Genomic DNA, 22,520 nt, shown 5'->3' with positions numbered 1-22,520 from the left:
AAGATGCTGGAGGAACTCAGCAGGCCAGGCAGCATCTATGGAACAGAGTAAACAGTCGATGTTTCGGGCTGAGACCCTCCATCAGGACTGGTAAAAAAGATGAGATGTCAGAGGGACTTCTTTAGGGCACATTGCCCACTAATTTGCAGAGAATATAGAGTTTGCTTAAACAGCAGAAGAAAAATATTATACCATAAATTCTACCAGTAAAGAGATTGGGAGATTCAATGGAGGTATAAAAAAATTATGAAGTATATAGATAAGGTAATTGCAAGCAGACTTTTTCCACTGAGGTTGGTTGAGAATAGAACTCAAGGTCATGGGTTAAGGGTGAATGACAAAAGGGGAACATGAGGAGGAACTTCTTCACTCGGAGGGTTCTGAGAGTGGAACAAGCCGTCAGCAGAAGTGGTAGATGTGGGTTCCATTTCAACATTTAAGAGTAATTTCGATAGGTGCATGGGAGGGAGGGGTATGGAGGTCTACGGTCCAGGACCAGGCAGAATAAATAGTTTGGCACAATTAAAAGGAAGCAGTACCCAGGGATTACAGATTATGTCCACAAAGTGAATATTTGTCATTTACGACAATATGGGCAAAGGCTTAATGCATGGAAGTATTATGCCACTGTTTCTACACTGCTTTACTTATTAACAATATCTAAGCTTCCTATCCATTGTACAATGATTGAATAAAGCAGACACATGAGCCATAACTGAAAGTGTCACAGAAAAAAAGAAAAGACAAAGATCGTTAACCATAGAATTGAAACCCTTACTTTTACTAAACCACAACAGAGACACTGCAGTGAACAGTTCTTATTTTGTAATGCTTCATGCAAAGAGTGAGAAGCAAACTGTTTTGAAAAAGGAGCAGCAAATGACAAATGACACAAGGAAATGACACACAACCAATGTTCCACAAACGAAAAAGACGGAAGACCAGCTGGTGGAGGGAGAGGGTTTTCTGGAAAACCCTATACCTTGATCTTCAAGAAGGAGATGTGATCTCTGCTTAACAACCCCATTTGATGGACAGCATCTTCTTAGCAATACATTATTTTGCCTGTCCTGTGCTCGTCTGTGAGCCTAGCTTATTATTAGCTCCTAAGTTATTGTGTGTTATTATGTGTGTTATGCATACTACTGTGCATTACAACCTGGTCTGGAGAAACATTGTCTTGTTTGATGGTATACTTGTATAGAGTTAAATGACAATAATTTTGACTTGACTTGATATACTGAAGTTTTAGACAAGGTGAGGTGAGTGCCTGGAATGTGCTTCCTGTGGTGTTGGCAAAGGCAGATGCATTAGATAGGCACATGAATGAAAATGGATGAATATGGACATTATGTAGGCACGAGAGATTAGTTTAGTTAGCCATTTGATTACTAATTTACACAATATTGTGGGCCAAATGGCCTGTTCCTGCACTATACAGTTCTATGCTAATTGCAGCAGAAGTTCACACTTAAAGGTTTGTCAAGTGTACTTGCATCTGTGAATTGAACAACTTTGACTGAAATCAAACTGAATTTCAGAAGTATATCCATGTAAATGCTGTTGCATAATAGACACCCATACATGCAATCAAGAATGAGTTTCAAATGTAATGCATGAGAAGTGGTGAAATCCACAGAAGATGGGAGAGAGATCCATGTCACCATTGCTTAAACTCCTGAACTGCTTGTTCAGGAGTTATTAGTTGAAGGCAGAAGTGGCCATATTTCATTCCCAGATCTTGCTTATTTAAAACAACAGTGGCATACAATAATGAATCCTACAGTTCATTCTGGACATAGATACTGTCATTGTTCACTAGAAATGTTAAGAATTCCATGCAAATTCTAATCATTTCTTCGTAACTTCTGGCATCTCCAGTAGGATCCTACTACTAAGCACATATTTCCCTCTCAGCCCCTCCTTTTGCCAGAGGGATCACTCGCTACATGATTTTTTTATCCACTCATCATTCCTCAATGATCCCCCACCTGGCACTTAACCCTGCAAGTGTGACAAGTGCTACACCTGCCCCTACATCTCCTCCCTCATCAGAGTTCAGGGCCCCAAACAGTCATTCCTGGTGAGGCAACATTTCACCTATGAAACAATCAAGGTCATATACTATATCTGGTGCTCTCAGTGTGGTCTCCTCTGCAGGAGATTGGTGAACATCTTCACTCTGCCACAAAAGACAGGATCTCCTGGTGGCTACCCATTTCAGTTTCACACTTCATTCACATGCCTGAGGCCAAACTCAGATTGGAGGAGAACCCTTACGGCCTGAACATAAATTTCTCTAACTTCAGGTAATTACTCCTCCTCTCTTTTTTAATTCCATATTCTGTTTTCTCTCTCATCCCTTCTTTTCTACTCACCTGTGTATTAACTTCCTCTGGTTGGTCAAGGAGGTTCAGTCACTTGGCATTCAAGATGAAGTAGTAAATTGGATTAGACATGGGCTTTGTGGGAGAAGCAAGACCTGTCACTAGGCCTGTGACTAGTGGAGTGCTGCAGGCACTGGTGCTAGGTCTGCTACACAGCAATCTGTCAGTTTGCTGGCCCCTCCTACACATGTGACATGCACACCCCTTGCAATAGTTAACTGGGGAATACCTAACAATTTATGTTTTATTTATTTATCGAGCTACAGCGTGGAAAAGGCCCTTCTGGCCCTTCCAGCCGCTCTGCCCAGCAATCCCCCGAACCAACCAACCCGTACGTCTTTGAGCTGTGGGAGGAAACCGGAGCCCCTGGAGGAAACCCAAGCAGTCACGAGGGGAATGTACAAACTCCTTTCAGGCAGTGGTAGGACCTGAAACCGGATCACCAGCACTGTGAAGTGTTGCACCAACCACTACGCTACCGTGTCACCCAATAATATGACAGTATCCTCATCACAAAGGCTACAAAGTGGTTCAGGAACCTAGATCACCACCAGAAACTTTTCAAAGGCAACTTGCAATATATGTTAATTGCTCTTGCCAACAATCCCGTGAGAGAGCAAAAGAAACGTTTACCATAACTCAAGTCCCGGTAACATCCTTGTAAATTTTCTTTGTACTCTTTCAAACTTATTGATATCATTCCTGTGAGTAGGTGACCAGAGAGGCACATAGTACTCCAAATTCGACCTCACCAACATCTTCTATAACTTCAACATAACATTCCATCTCCTGTACTCAATACTTGGATCTGTATGTGATTAATGACATATTAATACATTATATATGTCTTAATAATATGTCATTATAAGTAAGCTTAGACTTCAGCTGAAGTAGAGGGAGATTTCCACTATATTTTAGGAAAAATGTGACAATCCTTGATAGATTCCAGAGATTTATCAGGTAATCTAATAGAGTTGTCAAGATGATTCATAGGTTCTAATAATGAGAAACTATTCCCTCTGGCAATTGGGTGAATAACCAGATGTTGTAGCTTTAAAGACATTGCAAAAACACTTGGCAGAACATGAGGGGGCTCTTTTCCCTGACAGGTGTGTCAAGATCTGAAATGCTTTGGCAAAATATTAGTGGAAATTAATTCTATAAATAATGTTAAGTGAAAGTTAAAGAGATGCTTGGGGAAACGAAATACTGAGTCACAGATGAGAAGTCAGACGACTGCTTTTTCAAAGAGCCAACCTAAGGTGCTAAGGCAGAATGGACTCTTGATGTAGTATGTTTCAGAGACCCAGAGACATTTTTCTCTACTGTTTATGCTGTGTGTACCATTACTAGATATAGATAATTACATCAGGACTGATGAAGGGTCTTGGCGTGAAATGTCAACTGTTTACTCTTTTCTGTAGATGCTGCCAAGCCGACTGAGTTCCTCCAGCATTTTGTGTGTGCTGCTTGGATTTCCAGCATCTGCAGATATTCTTGTGTTTGGGATGTATAGAAAAGTTCAGCACATGAAGGAAGACAGGAGGCTCATCATGTCCATGCTAGCCAGTGATCTTAATGTGGAACAGAAATCGCCTGTGTATGGTTTCTTTCTATTACATACCAGCTACCATGCAGGCTGCATCTTGCACAGCCTTGATCCACAATATTGTGGCTCATCTCCCTCAAACTTTCTGTGGGATTGGAGCTAATCTACAGAACAAACTGTAACTGTAACACATTATCCTTGTACTACCTTGATGTACTGATGTGATGAAATAATCTGTCAGGATAGCATGCAAAACTGCGTACCTCAGTACATTTGACAATAAAAACTAATTGACAGCTAGTGTGGCTTTCTGTGGGCCAAGTTGTGTCTTACTAATCTGAGTTTTTTGAGGAAGTGAGGAATGTAACTGATGAAGGGAAAGCCGTGGGTGTTGTCTACAAGGCATTTGAAACGTTTCTCATGGGATGCTGCTGCTGAAGATTAAGATACATGGGATTCATAGCTAAATGGTTGATTAGATTCAAAATTGGAGAGCCCATAGAAGAAGGAGGGCAGTGGTTGACTTACTTTGCCTGGAGCCCACAACTAGTGGTGTTTCAAAGATCTGTACTGCAACCTCTGCTGTCTATGATATATAAAAATGACCAAAGAACAGATTTGGACTTCAGAAAGGTTAAGATGAGGGAACATACACCAGTCCTGAAAGAGGGATCAGAAGTGGAAGGACTGAGCAATTTCAAGTTCCTGGATGTCAATATCTCTGAGCATCTAACCTGGATCCAGCATATCAATGTAGATACAACGAAGGTATAATGGATGCTCTATTTCATTAGAAGCTTGACAAGATTCGGCATGCCACTAAAAATACTCAAAAATTTCTAGGGATATGAGTATGGGTGGGGGTGTGGGCTGTGGTGTGTGTGGTGGGGGGTGTGCTACTGCACAGTAACAAAGTAAGCCACAGGAAGTAGTATATTTAGCCAGCTCCATTAAGTTTACTGGCCTCTGTAGTATCTAAGACATCTTCAGGGAGCAATGCCTCAGGAAGACTGAGTCCATCATTAAGGACCCCCATTACTCAGGTCATGCTTTGTTCTCATTGCTATCATCAGGAAGCAGGTACTGAAGCCTGAAGGCTCACACTAAATGATTCAAGAACAGCTTCTTCCCCTTCTGAATAGACATTGAACACATGAACACTACCTTACTACTTTTTTATTTCAATTTTTGCACTACTTATTATTTAATTTAACTTTATATATATTTACTGTAATCTAGTTTTTTTTCCCTATTACTATTTATTGCATTGTATTGCTGCTGCAAAGATGACAAATTTCATGACATATGCTGGTGATATTAAACCTGACTCTGATTCTGATGAATAGAGACATCAATGGGATATTAGGTGAGTGGGTGAGTAGTTTCAAGTTCCTTGGTATACACATCATCAAGGATCTCACCTGGACTGTACATACTGGCTGTTTGTTGAAAAAAGCAGAACAGCGCCTCTTTCACCTCAGACGGCTGAAGAAGTTCGGCACGAGTCCCCAGATCCTCAGGACTTTCTACAGGGGCACCATTCAGAGCATCCTGACTGGCTGTGTTACCACCTAGTACGGGAACTGTACCTCCCTCAATCGCAGGGCACTGCAGAGAGTGGTGCGGATAGCCTTGCTCATCTGTGAATGTGAACTTCCCCCTATTGAGGAAATATACAGTAGCAGGTGCATAGAAAGGGTATGGAGTATCATCAGGGACTGCAGCCACCCCAACCACAAACTGCTTCTGTCTGGCAAATGGTACCACAGCATTAAGGCCAGGACCAACAGGACAGCTTCTTTCACCAGGCCATCACATTTATCAATACATATTGATCTGACTGTACATACATGTATAGAAAACAATTATATATACAATCCTAGTATTTGGGCAATATCCTCTCACATTTCCCTTCCTTATTGCTTGTACATAGCGACAAAGACGCAACATAAAGATTTTTACTCCCTCATGTTGTGAGATGGATGTAAGAAATAAAATTCTAAATCTAAACTTAAATCTGATTTTGACCTAGATGAAAATGTAGATAGGTGGGTTAGTAAGTTTGCATATGATACAAAGATTAGTGGGGTTGTGGTTGGCATAAAAAATACCAAAGGATAGAGCAGGATAGATTATTTGCAGATATGGGTAGAGAAATGTTAGATGGAATTTAACTGGAACAAATGAGAAATATTTACACACTGGGAGATCAAAATGTAAAGAGAACATTAAACAGTAAAAAACAGCAGGTCCTCCCTGCTTCCTCTGTCCAGAAAACTCAAAACTTTACAAATTCCAATTGTACCTTTATTTTTTATTTGTGTTCAAATGTCTTAAATTCAGTAAATAAGTTTAATTCCATGCACTTGGCTCAACAAGTCAGCTCCACAAAATGCAACATCGTACCATCTGACCATTCATCTGGTGAGCAAAGCACCAATAGCTCCACCTAGAGGTAGTCAAACAGATTGCAAAATTTGCCATAAGAGGAAAGACAGGAGATTCACACCACTTCATGATCTCAGTGTTATTAAGGGAAGGGGGGCAGGATTTGATGTTTCAGATCAAAATTGCGTCAGCTGTAAGGTTAAGCTGGAAAGAACACAGAATTGATGTACAAGATTGTTGCTAGGACTCAAGAGTCGATTGAGTTATGGAGAGAGGTTGAGCAGATCCATATTGTTATTTGGGAGCATAGGACATTGAAGGGTGATCCTACAGAAGTATATAAAATCACGAGTGCATCAATAGGGAGAATGAGCACAGTCTTTTTCCAGGGTTGGAAAAAGCTGGAAGGTGATAGGTGGAAAAATTAATGGGCTGAAGAAGAAGGAATCTGATAGGACAGGAGTGCAGACCATGGGAGAAGGGAAGGAGGAAGGTTTAGAGAGAATAGACAAACAGTACTACTTAGATGTCAAAGAGCCCATTTCTGTGCTACAGGTCTCTATGACTTGAAATCCCTTCTTGAAAATGTTGTTTCCTTCCTCCACCCCTCCCCAAAAGGGGCTGCTTGTCCTGCTGAGTTCCTCCAACAGATGCTTTGTTGCTGGAGAGATTGTCACCCCTCTCAATACTGAAGGAGGAGTGAAGGACAGGTCAGAGGTTTAATAGTAGCCCCTGATGATACAACAGTAGTTACCCTCATCAGCAACAATGATGAGTCAGCATACAGAGAGCAGGTACAGAGGCTCGTCAAATGCTAGACAAAATAAATGATTGTGAACTTCAAGAAGACGCAGGTCGACCATTCTCCAAAGCACATCAATGACTCCGCCATGGAGAAAGCGAAGAGTAAAAAGTTCCTTGGTGTGCGAATAATGAACCATCAAACCTTTACTCACAACAGCTCCTCATAAGTCAAGAAGGCACAGCAGTATCTACACGAACTGAGGAGATTGGGGCATGCAAGGCTCCCCACACACATTCCAACAACTTTCTATAGGTGAACCATCGAGTGTCCTGTCTGGCTGAATCACTGTGTGGTACAGAAGCTGCAAGAGCCCGAAGCATTGTTGAGAATCCCTACCACCCATCCCGCAATTTCTTGACCCACTACCGTCAGGAAGGAAGTACAGGAGCTTCAGGCCTACAGTGGGTAACAGTTTTTTCCCCCAGGCTGTGAAACTAATGAATACCTTGCCACCACCAAGGTCCTGTCACTAGGACAGCAAGGTATTAACTGTTTACTGTACAGTTTACCTGTGCTAAGCACTACACACATTTTGAAATATATTTCATTAATTTACTTGCAGCAATATTTTGTTTTATGTGCAGTATGTGATGTATGTACTTTGGGTGCACTGTAGTTCCGAGGAATGTTGTTTTGTTTGGTTGCATAAATGTACAGTCATCTGACAATAAACCTGAAATTGAGCTTCACCTTGACAGCATCTCTCAAGCCTGACCTTCCTTGGGTTAGAGCTAACCACGAGAAAGTCAAGTGATGAGTGACTGAGGTTCCAACTACCTGCTCACTGGTCTCTCCACCATTTCACTTGAAACTGAACCCACTGTTCTGTGCACTGCCAAGCAACCTCCAATTCCAGGGCTCCAGGCCCTACCTGCACTCCCAGGTTCCTCAGTGAAACTTGGGAAAGGCTTGCGGCTCCTGACTTACTTGGAAGTCTAAGTTGGGAGAAACTACCTTAAATTTAATATTTTACTGTATGGTTCCTTTTTGTATTTATTCATTTTGTATTTCATGAATAATTTTATATTAATAATTCTTGACAAATATTTTTGTTCTGATAAATATTTTAAATATGAAGCAATTTTTAATAAATAATATTTATTTAAGTTAGAAAGTAAAAAGATCACAACGACTAGCATTGTCTTTGTCATTAGCAGCTTTTAATCAGAAGACAGCAATGCACTGTCCACAAGTTTGCATTTATTCATTTCACTGTTCAGGTTATTATCAGTAGGAAGGGGGGGCGGTTGGCGGGGATGGTAGTGGGGATAAGCTCCTACTACCTATTAAATGCTCCCGATAATATGTATCTCAAATAGCCTCTGACAACCAGGTCTAGCTCCTGACCTTCACGTGTGGCTCAGCTACTAAAGCCGGCAGAACCAATCCTACTGACAGGAGAAGGGGCAAAGGTGGGTTACTGGCACCTTAATATCAGTCACTTCAGGCGGATGAGGCTTGTCAGCCATGGTTGGCAGCTCATGAAGGAGAAGGGAAGCTCTGATCTGAAACCTCTGCTACCTTGCGGCTATACCCATTCTTGGGGACGGCTTTGAGAGTAAACTCTAAGGGATAAGTCCAATGCAGGATTCCCTAAGGCAGTCCTAAGTTAACTTCATTGCTAACTGGCAACTTCTGTGACACTGCTGCTGCCAAACTCTATCAATCTCTGCTGTTTCTTTGGGATCATCAGTTGCATGGAGAGAGGAAGCTTGCTGAATGGGCAACAGCTTGCTCCCCCGATTGTACTGCCTGGATTTGCTTCTCTAGACAGCTAAAAAGCAGCATCTGTGGTTGACTTTGACCAATGGAGGCCTTAGATCTCTGAGGTTTCCTGCAAACTCCACACAATCAGAAAGAAATTTTTGAGAAGTTCATGATTATTGAGTGGTATAAAGTCCCACCTTCCAGCTACATTGGCCCTTTTCCAATTCGCCAGGAAAAGTGTAATCTCCTAGTGGTTTCCCATTTTCATTCCACTTTCCACATGCATTCCGACATGTTAGTCCACGGCTTCCTCTACTGTCGTGATGAGATTGGAGGAGCAGCACCTTATGATCTGTCTGGGTAGCCTCCAACCTGATGGCATGAATATCGGTTTCCTGAACATTCAATAATGTCCCCTGCCTCCTTCACAGTTCCACATTCCCGTTTTCCTCTCACCTTATTTCCTTACCGGCCCCTCACCTCCCTCTGATGCTCCTCCCCTTTTTCTTTCTTCTATGACCTTCTGTCGGAACGGAAGCTTCTATGCTCTACATTGTTAGTAAAAACTGCTGAGAGGATTACTCAGGTATTCCTCCATCTTATTAGTGACTTTAACTGGGCATATTATAGACGAAGGGCCTGAAGCATTGTTAAGGACACCTACCACCCATTCAACACGACCATCAGGATGGAAGTACAGGAGCAGGACGAGGACCGCCAGACTGGGTCAAAGCTTCTTCCTTCAGGCTGTGAGACTAATAACACCCTGCTGCCACCAAGGTCTCATCATTAGGACAACAAGCTGTTTACTGTTTATCTATGCTGCACATTACATGCATTTTGAATAATATTTTATTAACTTATTTACGGTAATATTTTGTGCGTGATATACATTTTATGGGTGCACCGTGGTCCATAAGAATGTTGTTTTGTTTGGCCATATATTTGTACAGTCAAATGACAATAAATATGAACTGGAACTTGAAGCTCACTACCTCTGTGAGAAGGAAGATACTTCCTCTTCTTCTTCTTCTTGTTTTACGGCAGTTGGCACCCAGCTTAATGGTGCATTACCGCCACCTTCTGCTCCTGAGTGACATTCCAAATTCCTTCACCCAGTCATACACACACACATACCCTAACCTACATTTTATCCTCCCATCTTTGGCCATCCTAGTACCCTATTCCTGCTTATTCATCATATCCTATAAAAAAAAACCCTGTACCACTTAAGAAAGCTAAAAATACCCTGACCTGTGCTGTCTCACCCATGCCCGGCAACCCTTTTAATGTGAATTCCTGCACCCCCAATTCCCTTAGATTAATTCTCATCATCTCTCTCTGTATCCATACTTCCTGCAACTCAGAACTACATGTTCTAATGACCCCTCTTCCTGATATTCCTCACACAATCCTGTCTGGTGTTTCCCTATCATTTTCAATGTTTAAGAAGGAATGTATATGTACTTCAAGGGCAGTTTGTCTTGTCTGGTAAAATGAAAATACCAATGAAGCACCTCAGTCCAAAACCTCAACTTTTTTTCCCTTTCAATAGGCGCTACTTGTCTCCGAGTTCCTCCAGCATTTTGTGTGTGATAAGATGAATCCTTGATCTCACAATCTTCCTCATATGATCTTGCACATTATTGTTTACCTGCACTGCATTTTCTCTGCAGCTGTTACACTTCATTCTGCATTATTATTGTTCCACCTCGTTTACCTCCGTGCCCTGTGCAATGATTTGATCTATATAGACAGTATGCAAAACAAGTTTTTCATAGTATTTCAATACATGTGAAAATAATAAACCAATCCAATTCTACAGCCACTCAGCTTGAAGCTCTGTCTTCTTGTTTATATCTCTCCCACTATTGACAGCTCAGCATCAGTTACTGCACAAGTTGCTAGGGTTGTTAGAAGGCATTTGGTGTGTTGGCCTTCATTACTTGGGGGACTGAGTTCAAGAGCTGTAAGATAATGCTGCAGCTCTATAAAATTCTGGTTCGACCACACTTGGAAAACTATTTTCAGCTCTGATTACCTCACTATAGATAGGAGGGATGTCAAAACTTTACAGAGGGTGCAGGAGAGATTTATCACAATGTTACCTGGATTGGAGAGCATGTCTTATGGGGATAGGTTGGAGCAAAGGAGGATGAAAGGTGCTTTGATAAAGATGTACAAGATGATAAGTGGCATAGACAGAGTGAATAACCAAAGAATCTTTCCTAGAGTGGAAATGCTAATACAAGGGGGCATCATTTTAAGATGTCTGGAGGAAACTACAGGGGGATGTCAGAGGTAATTATTTTAAACAGAGAATGGTGGGTGCGAGGAATGCACTGCAAAGGGTGGTGATGGACAAGGATATATTAGGGACATTTAAAGACTCTTAATAATAATAATAAGAATAACGTTATTTACATAGCACCTTTCATATGTTAAGATGTAGAGTCAAGGTGCTTTCCATAGATAGTAAAGATAAATCAATATAGTCATAAAAATATGAGGCAAAATTAAAAATCATAAAACAAGACGAACATTATATAGAAGAAAATGTAAGTGAATATACTAAACTACAGTGCCTATAAAAAGTATTCATCCCCCCACTGGAAGCTTTTATACTTTATTGTTTTACAACATCAAATCACAGTGGATTTACTTTTGCTTTTTTGACACTGATCAACAGAAAAAGACTCTTTTGTGTAAAAATGAAGACAGATCTCTACAAAGTGATATAAATGAACTACAAATATAAAACACAACGTAATTGATTGCATAAGTATTCACCCCTTTCAAGTCAGTATTTAGTAGATGCACCTTTGCGAGCAATTACAGCCTTGAGTCTGTGTGGATAGGTTTCTAGAAGCTTTGCACATCTGGATACTGTAATTTTTCCCCATTCTTCTTTACAAAACTGCTCAAGCTCTGCCAGATTGCATGGGGATCATGAATGAACAGACCTTTTCACGTCCAGCCACAAATTCTCAATTGGATTGAGGTTTGGACTCTGACTTGGCCTCTCTAGGGCATTAACTTTGTTGTTTTTAAGCCATTCCTGTGTAGCTTTGGTTTATGATGGGGGGGGGGGGGTCACTGTCTTGCTGGAAAACAAATCTTCCAAGTCGCAATTCTCTTGCAGACTGTATCAGGATTTCCACAGCCTGTTGCAGGGATGCATCCCCATCGCATGATGCAGCCACCACCATGCTTCACGGTAGGGATGGTGTGCTTTTGATGACGTTCTATGTTTGGTTTACACCGAACAGTGTTTAGTCTGATGGCCAAAAAGCTCAATTTTGTTTTCATTAGACCATAGAACCTTCTTCCAGCTGACTATGGAGCATCCTACATGCCTTCTGGCAAACTCTAGCTGAGATTTCATGTGAGTTTTTTTCAACAGTGTCTTTCTCTTTGCCACTCTCCCATAAAGCTGCGATTGGTGAAGCACCTGGGTAATAGTTGTTTTATGTCTTGCCGAAGGGTTTCGGCCCGAAACATTGACTGTACTCTTTTTCTTGATGCTGCCTGGCTTGCTGAGTTCCTTCAGCATTTTGTGTGTGTTGCTCGAATTTCCAGCATCTGCATATTTTCTCTTGTTTGTGAGTTGTTGTATGTGTAACCTCTCCCATCTCAGCCACTGAAGCTTGTAGCTCCTCCAGAGTTGTCATGGTGGCCTCCCTCACTAGTCCCCTTCTTGCCTGGTCAGTCAATGTTTGAGGACGGCCTATCTAGGCTGATTTACAGCTGTGCCATATTCTTTCCACTACATGATGATTGACTTAACTGTACTCCAAGGGATATTCAGTGACTTGGAAATTTTCTTGTATCCATCTCCTGACTTGTGCTTTTCAATGACTTTTTTGTGGAGTTGCTTGTAGTGTTCTTTTGTCTTCATGGTGTAGTTTTTGGCAGGATACTGACTCTCCAGCTGTTGGACCTTCCAGATACAGGTGTATTTTTACTACATTCAATTGAAACACCTTGACTGTGCATGGTGATCTCCATTTAACTAATAATGTGACATCTAACTACTACTACTACTAAAACCAATTGGCTGCACCAGTGATGATTTAGTGTGTCATATTAAAGAGGGTGAAAACTTAAGCAATCAATTATTTTGTGTTTTATATTTTAATTAATTTAGATCACTTTGTAGAGATGTGTTTTAAGTTTACATGAAAGAGTCTTTTCTGTTGGTCAGTGTCGGAAAAAGCCAAATGATTTAAATACTGTGATTCAATGTTGTAAAACAATAAAATGTGAAAACTTCGGGGGGGGGGGTGAATACTTTTTATAGGCACTGTAGAAAATGTAGTCAAATGTAAATGACTGTGTGACCTTACACCTCTGACTGTGTAGCTAAGCACAGTTTCAATGCCATATTCAAGTTTGCTGATGACATTACTGTCTTGGGCCGAATCAAAGGTGATGATAAAACAGCATACAGGAGGGAGATTGAAAACCTAGCTGAGTGGTGTCATAACAGCAACCTCTCACTCAATGTCAGCAAGACCAAGGAACTGATTTTAAACATCAGGGGAGGGAAATCTGAGGTCCGTGAGCCAGTCTTCAACAGACAATTAGAGGTGGAGAGGGTTAGCAACTTCAAATTCCTGAGTGTTACAATTTCAGAGGACCTGACCTGAACCCAGCATGTAAGTACAATTGTGAAGAAAGCTCGGTAGTACCTCTACTTCCTTAGTGGTCTGCAGAGATTCGTCATGGCATCTAAAACTTTGATAACCTTCTATAGATTTGTAGTGGAGAGTATATTGACTGGCTGCATCACAACCTGGTATGGAAACACTAATGCCTTTCCTCTACAGAAGATAGACAATTCAGCCCAGTACATCATGGGAAAAGCCCTCTTAACTACTGAGCACATCTACATGAAACACTCCTGTCAGAGGGCAGCATCCATCATCAGACATCCCCACCACCCAGGTCATGCTTTCTTTTCACTATTGTCGTCAGGTAGAAGGTACAAGCGCCTCAGGCCTCACACCATCAGGTTCAAGAACAGTTACTACCCCTCAACCATCGGACTGTTGAATAAAAGGGGATAACTACACTCACTTGCCCCATCATTAAAATGTTCCCACAACCAACAATCTCATTTTAAAGACTTTTTAGTTCATTATCTCATGTTCTTGTTATTTATTGCTATTTATTTATATCTGCATTTGCGCAGTTCGCTGTCTTCTGCACTCCTGTTGATCTTTCATTAATCCTGTTATAGTTACTGTTCTATAGATTTTATTTATTTTCTATTTATTGATACAGTGTTGAAATAGTCCTTTCATCCCTTCAAGCCAGCAACCCTCGATTTAACCCTAGCCTAATCACGGGATAATTTACAATGACCAATCAACCTGCCAACTGGTACATCTTTGGACTGTGGGAAGACCACACGGTCACGGGAAGAATGTACCAACTCCTTACAGATAGCAGTGGGAATTGAACCTGGGTCGCTGGCACTTTAAAGTGTTGTGCTAACCAATACCCTTGTGTGGTACCCCACTTGTTGACATATATGTACTTTGATAATAAATTTACTTTGAACTTTGAACATCAACAGGCATTAAGTAATCATATAAGTAGGCCAAATTAAAAAAAAGTAGATTTTTATAAGTGTTTTGAAACGTTCCACAGTACTAGTCTGACATACAGCATCTCAGTTGGTAGAGTATTCTAGCTTACTGGAGCACAAGAGCACAAGACCACATCACCAGTTCTTATATGCTTGGCTCTAGCAACGCAAAGCAAAACAGTATTCGTGGATCTAAGACTACAAGTTGGGATGTATAGGGACAGACATCTTTACATTAATTGCATGATTTATTCTCTCCACATTGTCATCAATTCCTCCTGATTCTATCATTTACCAACAGATGAAGGATAATTGACTAGGTACGTGGATGAGAGAAAAACAGGGGGGAATATGGGAGGGAGGCATTAGATTGATTGTAGATAGATTAAATATTCAGCACAATAATATGAGCCAAAATGCCTGTACTGTGCTGTAGAGTTTTATGCTCAATGCTCTCTACCCTGTGATGTCCCATTAGAATCTGATATGTTTGAGTAAGTTCATATTTCCTTCTTCCAAACGGTTCTAACCTCTCCCTGGTAAAACATCCAGTGTTGTTATGATGTTTTCTCCTAAATTAATGTATCTTGCCTGAGAAGTTCAAGATTTTATTTGTACAGTTTTTACTGTGTCAGGGCTGTCAGGGAGTGACAGCTGTTAAAGATAGGTAAGCAAGTAAACAGATCGTAAGAGATAGAGTGGGTTCTTAATTAAGCTGCATTTGGTTTACAGGCTTGAGACTAAACATGGACAGTGCTTCAAAGGTCTGTACTTTCATTTTAACACGTCTACAATTTGAGCATTAAAAGCCCATCTGTAGAGTGTGTGACAGGAGCACATGGACTACAGGAAGAGCACAGCAATTGCACATTAAAAGTGGTTTAACTTTTGAAGCTTTATGAAGCTTAATGGTGTAGCAGTTCTATATTTTAATATCACACTTCTGTAAATATGTAAACAGAAATTCGCAGATTCGACACACAGACTCCTTGAGAAGCTGTAAAAAGGTGACACTGCAAGACAACTTTCCATGGAACAAACACCACCAATTATTTAAATACATAAAGAAGCAATAACTTACGTTCTGCACGACTCATTTGCTGTTTGTCAATGTATTTTGCAGTTTTCCCTATTTTTACATCAATGAGGGAGAGGGTCCCCTCTATTAACTTAGAGATGGGTGGAGGAAGAGACTGATGAAAGGAAAGTCGGCTCAACTCACTGGTGGTGTTTGTAGTGTTAGCACCATCACAGGGATTCTTACATTAATGAAGGTTGAAGAAGCTTGAAGAGCTGTATGCTTAAATGCTAAGGCAAACCATGACTAATCAGTGTGAGTGAAATGAATGAAGAACTCTGCCATCAATTTCCACAAGGTTTATTGACAAATGTCTTGTTTTAAGTCCATGTTGGTTTTTGTAAATGGGTTTCATAATTTGGAATAGATGCACTAACAACACAAATTACTATAAACACAGGACTATAGTATAGAACTCAAAGCAACATAGAAGAGAACAGGCCTATCAGCCTACAATGCCACCGTAATATCATCTGACATTATTAGTTTTGAGACAGAGCTTTGGCCCTTAAACTGAGGTTGCCTCTTTGATCAGGATGGATGGAACTCAAACACCCTGGCCCTCATTTCTCAGTTTTTCAACCTTACAATCTTTGAAACCATTGGTAAGTAATGTTGGCCATTTGATGGGCAATCTGCCAATAGTCAAACTTACAAGGTAAGATCATCTGCTCGTTTTTGGAATATATGATAAAAATACCAAGACCTCAGTCCTTCCTTTGGCAGTGGTACGATATACCAGTTTGGCGCTGGTCATTTTAGAAATACACTTCCTGAAGAACACCCAGTTCAAAGCAAGTACCCCCATCTCATTTGCAGCTTCCTAATTGACACCCCTCCCTGGTGATCTGTCCTTGCCATTATCACCTCTCTACATACTCTCCCAAAGTTATTGACCTACAGATTGGCTACAAGCACCCATAGCACTGTTGTGGATCAGTAAAGCATGATTCAGGTGAAGCCCATCCCAACAGAACAGCTCTGTACCAATACTGGTACCAATGTCCCACAAATTCAAACGCACTTCTCCCATGCCAATCTTTGAGCCATGCATTCAGTTCACCGATTATATTCACCCTGTACCAATCTGCACACAGATCAGGTAACAATCCATAGATTATTAGCTTTTTGTTTTGGCATTTTAACCCATGGAATGCAAAGAAGTGGCAGAGGGAATACAGTGCACATTAGTTGAAGGAATAAAGGCGCAGAATATTTTCTAATTGGGGAATGAATTCAGAAATTAGAGATGTAAAGGGACTTGGGAGCCCTAGTGTAGGAATCCTAAAAGATTAACTTGCAGGTTGAATCCAGAGTAAGGACGGTAAATGCAATGTTAGCATACATTTCAATAGGACTAGAATATTAAAGCATGGATGTAAAACTGTGGCTTTATAAGGCATTGGTCAGATGGGGCATGAAGTATTGTGAGCAGTTTTGAGCTCCTTATCTGAGAAAGGATGTGTAAGCATTGGAGAGACCATTCGGCCCATTATGTCTGCTCTGCCATACCATCATTGCAGATTTATTATCCCTCTCAACACCTTTCTCATGCCTTCTCCTTATAACCTTTGATTACCTTACTAATTATGAAGCTATGAAACTGCACTTTAAATATACCAAAAGACCTGGCCTCCACAGCCGTCTGTGGCAATGAATTCCACAGGTTCAATACCATATAGCGAAAGAAATTCCTCCATCTCTGCTCCTAAGGGATATCCCTCTATTCTGAGGCTGTGCCTTCTGGTCCTAGGTCCATCACTACAGGAAACATCCTCTCCATGTCCACTCTATCTAATCTTTTCAATATTTGATAGGTCTCAATGAAATTCTCCCTTATTTCTTCTAAACTCCAGCGTGTACAGGTCTAGAGCCATTGAACACTCTTCATAAGTTAAGCCTTTTATTCCCAAGAAGGAGGAACTTAGGAGGAGACAATGGTACCTATTGGCGACTGCTTTGCTTGCACCTTCGGGAACAGCTCTATTTCCATCTTTAGTATCTATATTTTCCCGATTCAGGGTTGTTTTGAAGACCCTGACCTGGAGTTACACACGAACTTTGGTTCCTTGCAATGGGACATTCAGACCAGCTCACCTTCGGAGGGACAAGGTCTCATGGCTCTGGAGGCGGGCGGATCAAAGGTCGGTGTGCTGTGGGAGTCGGAAGATCTCTGGCTGTGTGCCCAGAGACCTGAGATCTTTGGGCACAGAGCTCGGAAAAAGTGACACAATGGACCTTTAACATCGTAAACCAGTGAGTTGTTTGTTATACCTCCCTTCTCGCTGTGAAACGGAGACATCTCTTTCTTCCTTATTAGGGAGAGAGAGAGCCTGTGGTATGTCAAATACAGGGTGAACAAGTAGTCCTTGGGGTACTGCAGGTCTGTGTCTTTGCTGTTGCTTTGCTGCACGCTTGACTGCTCAGTGGCGAGTGATGGTGTTTTTTTTGCTGGTGGGGAGGAGGGGGGGATTGTTGCTTGCTGCCGCTTATGCGCAGGAGGGAGGGGAGCTGCGGGGACTTTGGGGTTCTGACATTTAACTGTTATTCATTCTTTGGGGGCACTCCTCTGTTTTTGTGAACGGTTGCGAAGAAAAAACATTTCAGGATGTATATTGTATACATTTCTCTGATATTAAATGTACCTTTGAAATCAATTGATTCTCGCTTCCCTCCTCTGGATCCTCTCCGCTGTGAGCACATCTTTTCTTCGATATGGAACCCAAAAATGCTCACAACATTCCAATTGTAGTCTGACAAATGCCTGATAAAGCTTCAGCATTACTTCCTCGCTTTTATATTTTTGTTCTCTCAAAATAAATCCTAACATTGCATTTGCCTTCCTTACTACCAACTCAGTCTGCAAGTTAATCTTTAGGGAATCCTGCGTGAGGACTCCCAAGTCTCTTTACACCTCTGATTTCTGAATTTTCTCATCACTTGGAAAATAGTCTACACACTTATTCCTTCGACCAAATTGCATGACCCTATTCTTTCCAGCTGCCTTTTGTTTACCTATTTTCCTAATCTAAGTCCTTCTGCAGACTCCCTGGTTCCTCAAAATGACCTGCCCCTTCACCTATCCTCATATTGTCCACAGTCTTGGCCACTAAACCATCAATTCCGTCACTCAGATCACTGACTTATAATGTGAAAGAAGCAGTCCTGACTCCAGGCCTTGCTTGAACAGTCAGCAGCAGTCAACCAGAAAAAGGCCCCCTTTATTTCCATTATTTGCATTCTGTCAATCAGCCAATCTTCTATCCGTGCCATTATTTTTCCTGTAATTCCACAGGCCTTTTTCTTATTTAGCAGCCCCATGTGTGACCCTTTGTCAAAGACCTTCAGAAAATCCAAATAAACAAAACCCATTTTCTTTGTCTATTCTGCCTGTTATTTTCTCAAAAAATTCCAACAGATTTGTCAGGCCTTAAGGAAACCATGCTGACTTTGGCCTATTTTATCATGTGCTTCCAAGTATTCCAAAACCTCATCCTTAATAATGGACTCCAACATATTCTCAAATACTGAATACAAGCTAACTGGCCTATAAATTCCTTTCATTTGTCTCTGTCCCTTCTTAAAGACTGGAGTGACAGTTGTAATTTTCCAGTCTTCCAGAACCATTCCAGAATTTAGTGATTCTTGAAAGATCATTATTAATGCCTCCACAAACTTTACAGCTACCTCCTTCAGAATGCTGGGATGAAGCAGTCCAGGTGACTTATCTACCTTCAGACCTTACAGTTTCGCAAGAACCTTCTCCGTAATAAGAGCAACGACACTCATTTCTGTCCCCTGACACTCTCGAGTTTCTGGCATACTGCTGGTGTCTTTCACAGTAAAGAATGATGCAAATTACTTAATAAATTCACCTGCTATTTCTTTGTCCTCCATTACTTCCTCTCCAGCATAATTTTCCAGTGTCCGATATCCACTTCCACGTCTCTTTTACTCTTTATATAGCTGACAAATCTTTAGGTATCCTCATCTGTCTCTCTGACGGTGGTGTCTGAAAAGAGGATGCTGTCCAAGTTGCATGCCATCTTGGTCAATGTCTCCCATCCACTACATAATGTACTGGTTGGGCACAGGAGTACATTCAGCCAGAGACTCATTCCACCGAGATGCAACACAGAGCGTCATAGGAAGTCATTCCTGCCTGTGGCCATCAAACTTTACAACTCCTCCCTTGGTGGGTCAGACACCCCGAGCCAATAGGCTGGTCCTGGACTTATTTCCTGGCATAATTTACATATTACTATTTAACTATTTATGGTTTTATTATTATTTAATTATTTATGGTGCAACTGTAATGAAAACCAATTTCCCCCGGGACCAATAAAGTATGACTATGACTATGACTGTATTATGAGCCAGGTTAACTTCATATTTCATCTTTACTTTCCTTATTGCTTTTTCAGTTGCTTTCTGTTGATTTTTAAAAGCAGCTCAATCTTCTCACTGATTTTTCCTATATATTATATACCTTTCTTTTTGCTTTTATGCTGTCCATGACTTCCCTTGTCAGCCATGGTGGCATCAACCTCCCTTTAAAATATTTGTTCCTCTTTGGGATGTAACAGCCTTCTGAACTGTTCCCAGAATCTCCGGCATTGCTGATCTGCCATCATCACCACCAATATCTCTTTCCAAGTATCTCTGGCCAGATCCTCCCTCATGCCTCGGTAATTCTCTTTACTCTAGTGGAGGTGAACTTTCACAAGAATGGTCCCATGAGTGAAAGAGTTAACCTATGAGGAACGTTTGATGGTTCACGGCCTGTGTACATTGGAGATTAGAAGAATTAATGGGGGGGAGGGGCAGAACCTACAGAATATTCAAAGGATGTTGAGCGTATACTTCCGATAGTGGGGAATCTAGGGTTAGGGGGCACAACCTCAGAATACAAGGACGTCCTTTTGGAATAGAGATGAGGAGAATTTCTTCAGCCAAAGAGTGGTGAATCTGTGGAAATTATTGCCACAAATGACTGTGGAGGCTAAGTCTTTTGGTGTATTTAAAGCAGAGGTCGATAGGTTCTTGATTAGTAAGGGCATCAAAGGGCATGGGAAGAAAATAGGAGAATGGGGTTGAGAGTGAAAATAAGTCAGCCATGATAGAATGGTGGAGCAGATTCAACAGGCCAAATGGCTTGATTCTGCTCCTATATCTTATGGTCCTATGTCGTACGTTCTTCCGTCAGTGGAAATCTCTAACAAGCAGAGTTTTCTTTCAAAGACCTTCGGAACCACTTCATGAAGGTCATGGAGAAAAACAGGTTTAAGTCAATAACACAAGAGATTCTACAGATGCTGAAAATGTTGAGTAACATACACAAAATGCTGGAGAAACTCAGCAGGTCAGGCATCATCTATGAAAGGTCTCGACCAGAAACCTCAACTGTTTATTCCCATCCTGAGATTCTGCCAGGTTTTCAATCAATTTTCTGAAGAGGATCCGGAGTAATCTGGCCATAAAGGTTAGCTTAATTGGTACACTAACCTCGTGGATCCACTTGGGTCAGGTAGTACAATGTACAGCTGTTGGCTCCATTGGATTTAATGAAATATCCAGTCTGCAGTGAGACAGCTCGTACTATGTCTTTCTTCGGTGGATATTTCTGCAAATAAACCATCAGAAATAAGGTGAATTACATACACTCTGTAAAGAATAAATTTTGAATATATGTAGAATCACAAATAAGTGAAAATCTGCAGATACTGGAGATCCAAAGCAACACATGTTTGAATCCCCCAATGTGCAGATGCTACCAGGTCTGCTGAGTTCCTCCAGCATTTTGGGTGTGTTGGCTTGAATTTATGCAAAGCTTTTTACATCCTTTCATAATTTCATAAAATTATTTTACAACCAACTACAGAATATAAAAGCTATTATAGTGCAGGGAACATGAATTCCCAACAAAGGAATAATGAGCAAATAACCTGATCCTTCAAAAAAAATCATCCAGAACTGGGAACAGTTGTTGAAAATCTGAAATATAGTGAAGACATTCTGTGTCTCAGAGTTCCAGTTTATTTTTTCTTATCTGTTTATTCTCCATTTACATCTCCTCAAACAGATTAGCTGGTTTTAACAGCCTTGATCACCCTTCTGAATGTCATCCATCTTCTCCTTGTCTCCACTATATCACAGATACTTCTTCATACACCATCCCTTCCTCTTCAATTCAAAGCATGTTTGGCAAGTTAAAATCTACTAATCAGTCAGATGTGCACAGACATGGGTACACAGGATGATAAGGAAGGCATATGCTATGCTTGCCTTCATTGGCCGAGGAAATGAGTATTAGAGTTGGGACGTCATGTCATAGTTGTACAAGATGTTGATTTTTTTTAATAGTGAGAGATTGCCTGATCATGTTCAATGGGCCCTAAATGTTTGTGTGAAAAAAAAGTTACAGAAGGGCAACATATTGGTACAATGAGAAATTAGGAAGACAAATTTTGTGCTGACTTTGATTACAGAGTTACTGTAATTTAGAGTGGACATTTGTGAGACCACACCAGAAGTATTGTGCACAGTACTTATCGTATACTTTTTACAGAGAGTGCAAAGATGATTTATTAGCCCGGGGTGGCAATCCTATGGCACACACAAATTTTTGTTGGCATCCAGTATGCAGTGCCATCAATTCTTTAATCTCAATTTTTGGTGAACAGATTTTCTAAAATGCTTTGTTTATTTCAAACTGTCTCTATTATACTTTTACTAATAGTAAGCAAATGAAAACATGTCAAGAAGCAACAGGGCTCACCTTTTTGACTTAAAAAGTCCATAATTATGGGGGGGCGCTAGTGCGCATGCGTAGGGATTAGATGTGTTTGGTCGGTGCTTCTCTCCGAGGCCTCGATAAAATTACTATTATACCGTGTTTTATTCATTCATAGGCCAACAGTGTATGTCTAAACTAAGTGTCTGGAAAAGTTTGACAATGCCGAAGGCTAATAGAACCAAGACTGCCGACTGCCAAACTACCGAAGTTAGTGCTA

At 40.9% G+C, this 22,520-nt stretch overlaps 1 protein-coding gene across 1 annotated transcript in view; it reads right to left on the bottom strand.

The window, feature by feature from the left end:
• The window catches only part of LOC140200618 (START domain-containing protein 10-like), a 193,873-nt gene that overhangs the window by 26,609 nt on the left and 144,744 nt on the right, over positions 1–22,520 (bottom strand). Inside the window, exon 5 of the mRNA XM_072264186.1 lies at positions 21,013–21,130. Coding sequence (XP_072120287.1) covers positions 21,013–21,130 — 118 coding nt within the window. The remainder of the gene's footprint in view (positions 1–21,012; positions 21,131–22,520) is intronic.

The sequence above is a fragment of the Mobula birostris genome, chromosome 7 (assembly GCF_030028105.1).
Source record: "Mobula birostris isolate sMobBir1 chromosome 7, sMobBir1.hap1, whole genome shotgun sequence".
In the NCBI taxonomy this organism is placed as follows: Eukaryota; Metazoa; Chordata; class Chondrichthyes; order Myliobatiformes; family Myliobatidae; genus Mobula; species Mobula birostris.
This window is presented reverse-complemented; position numbering and strand designations above follow the sequence as displayed.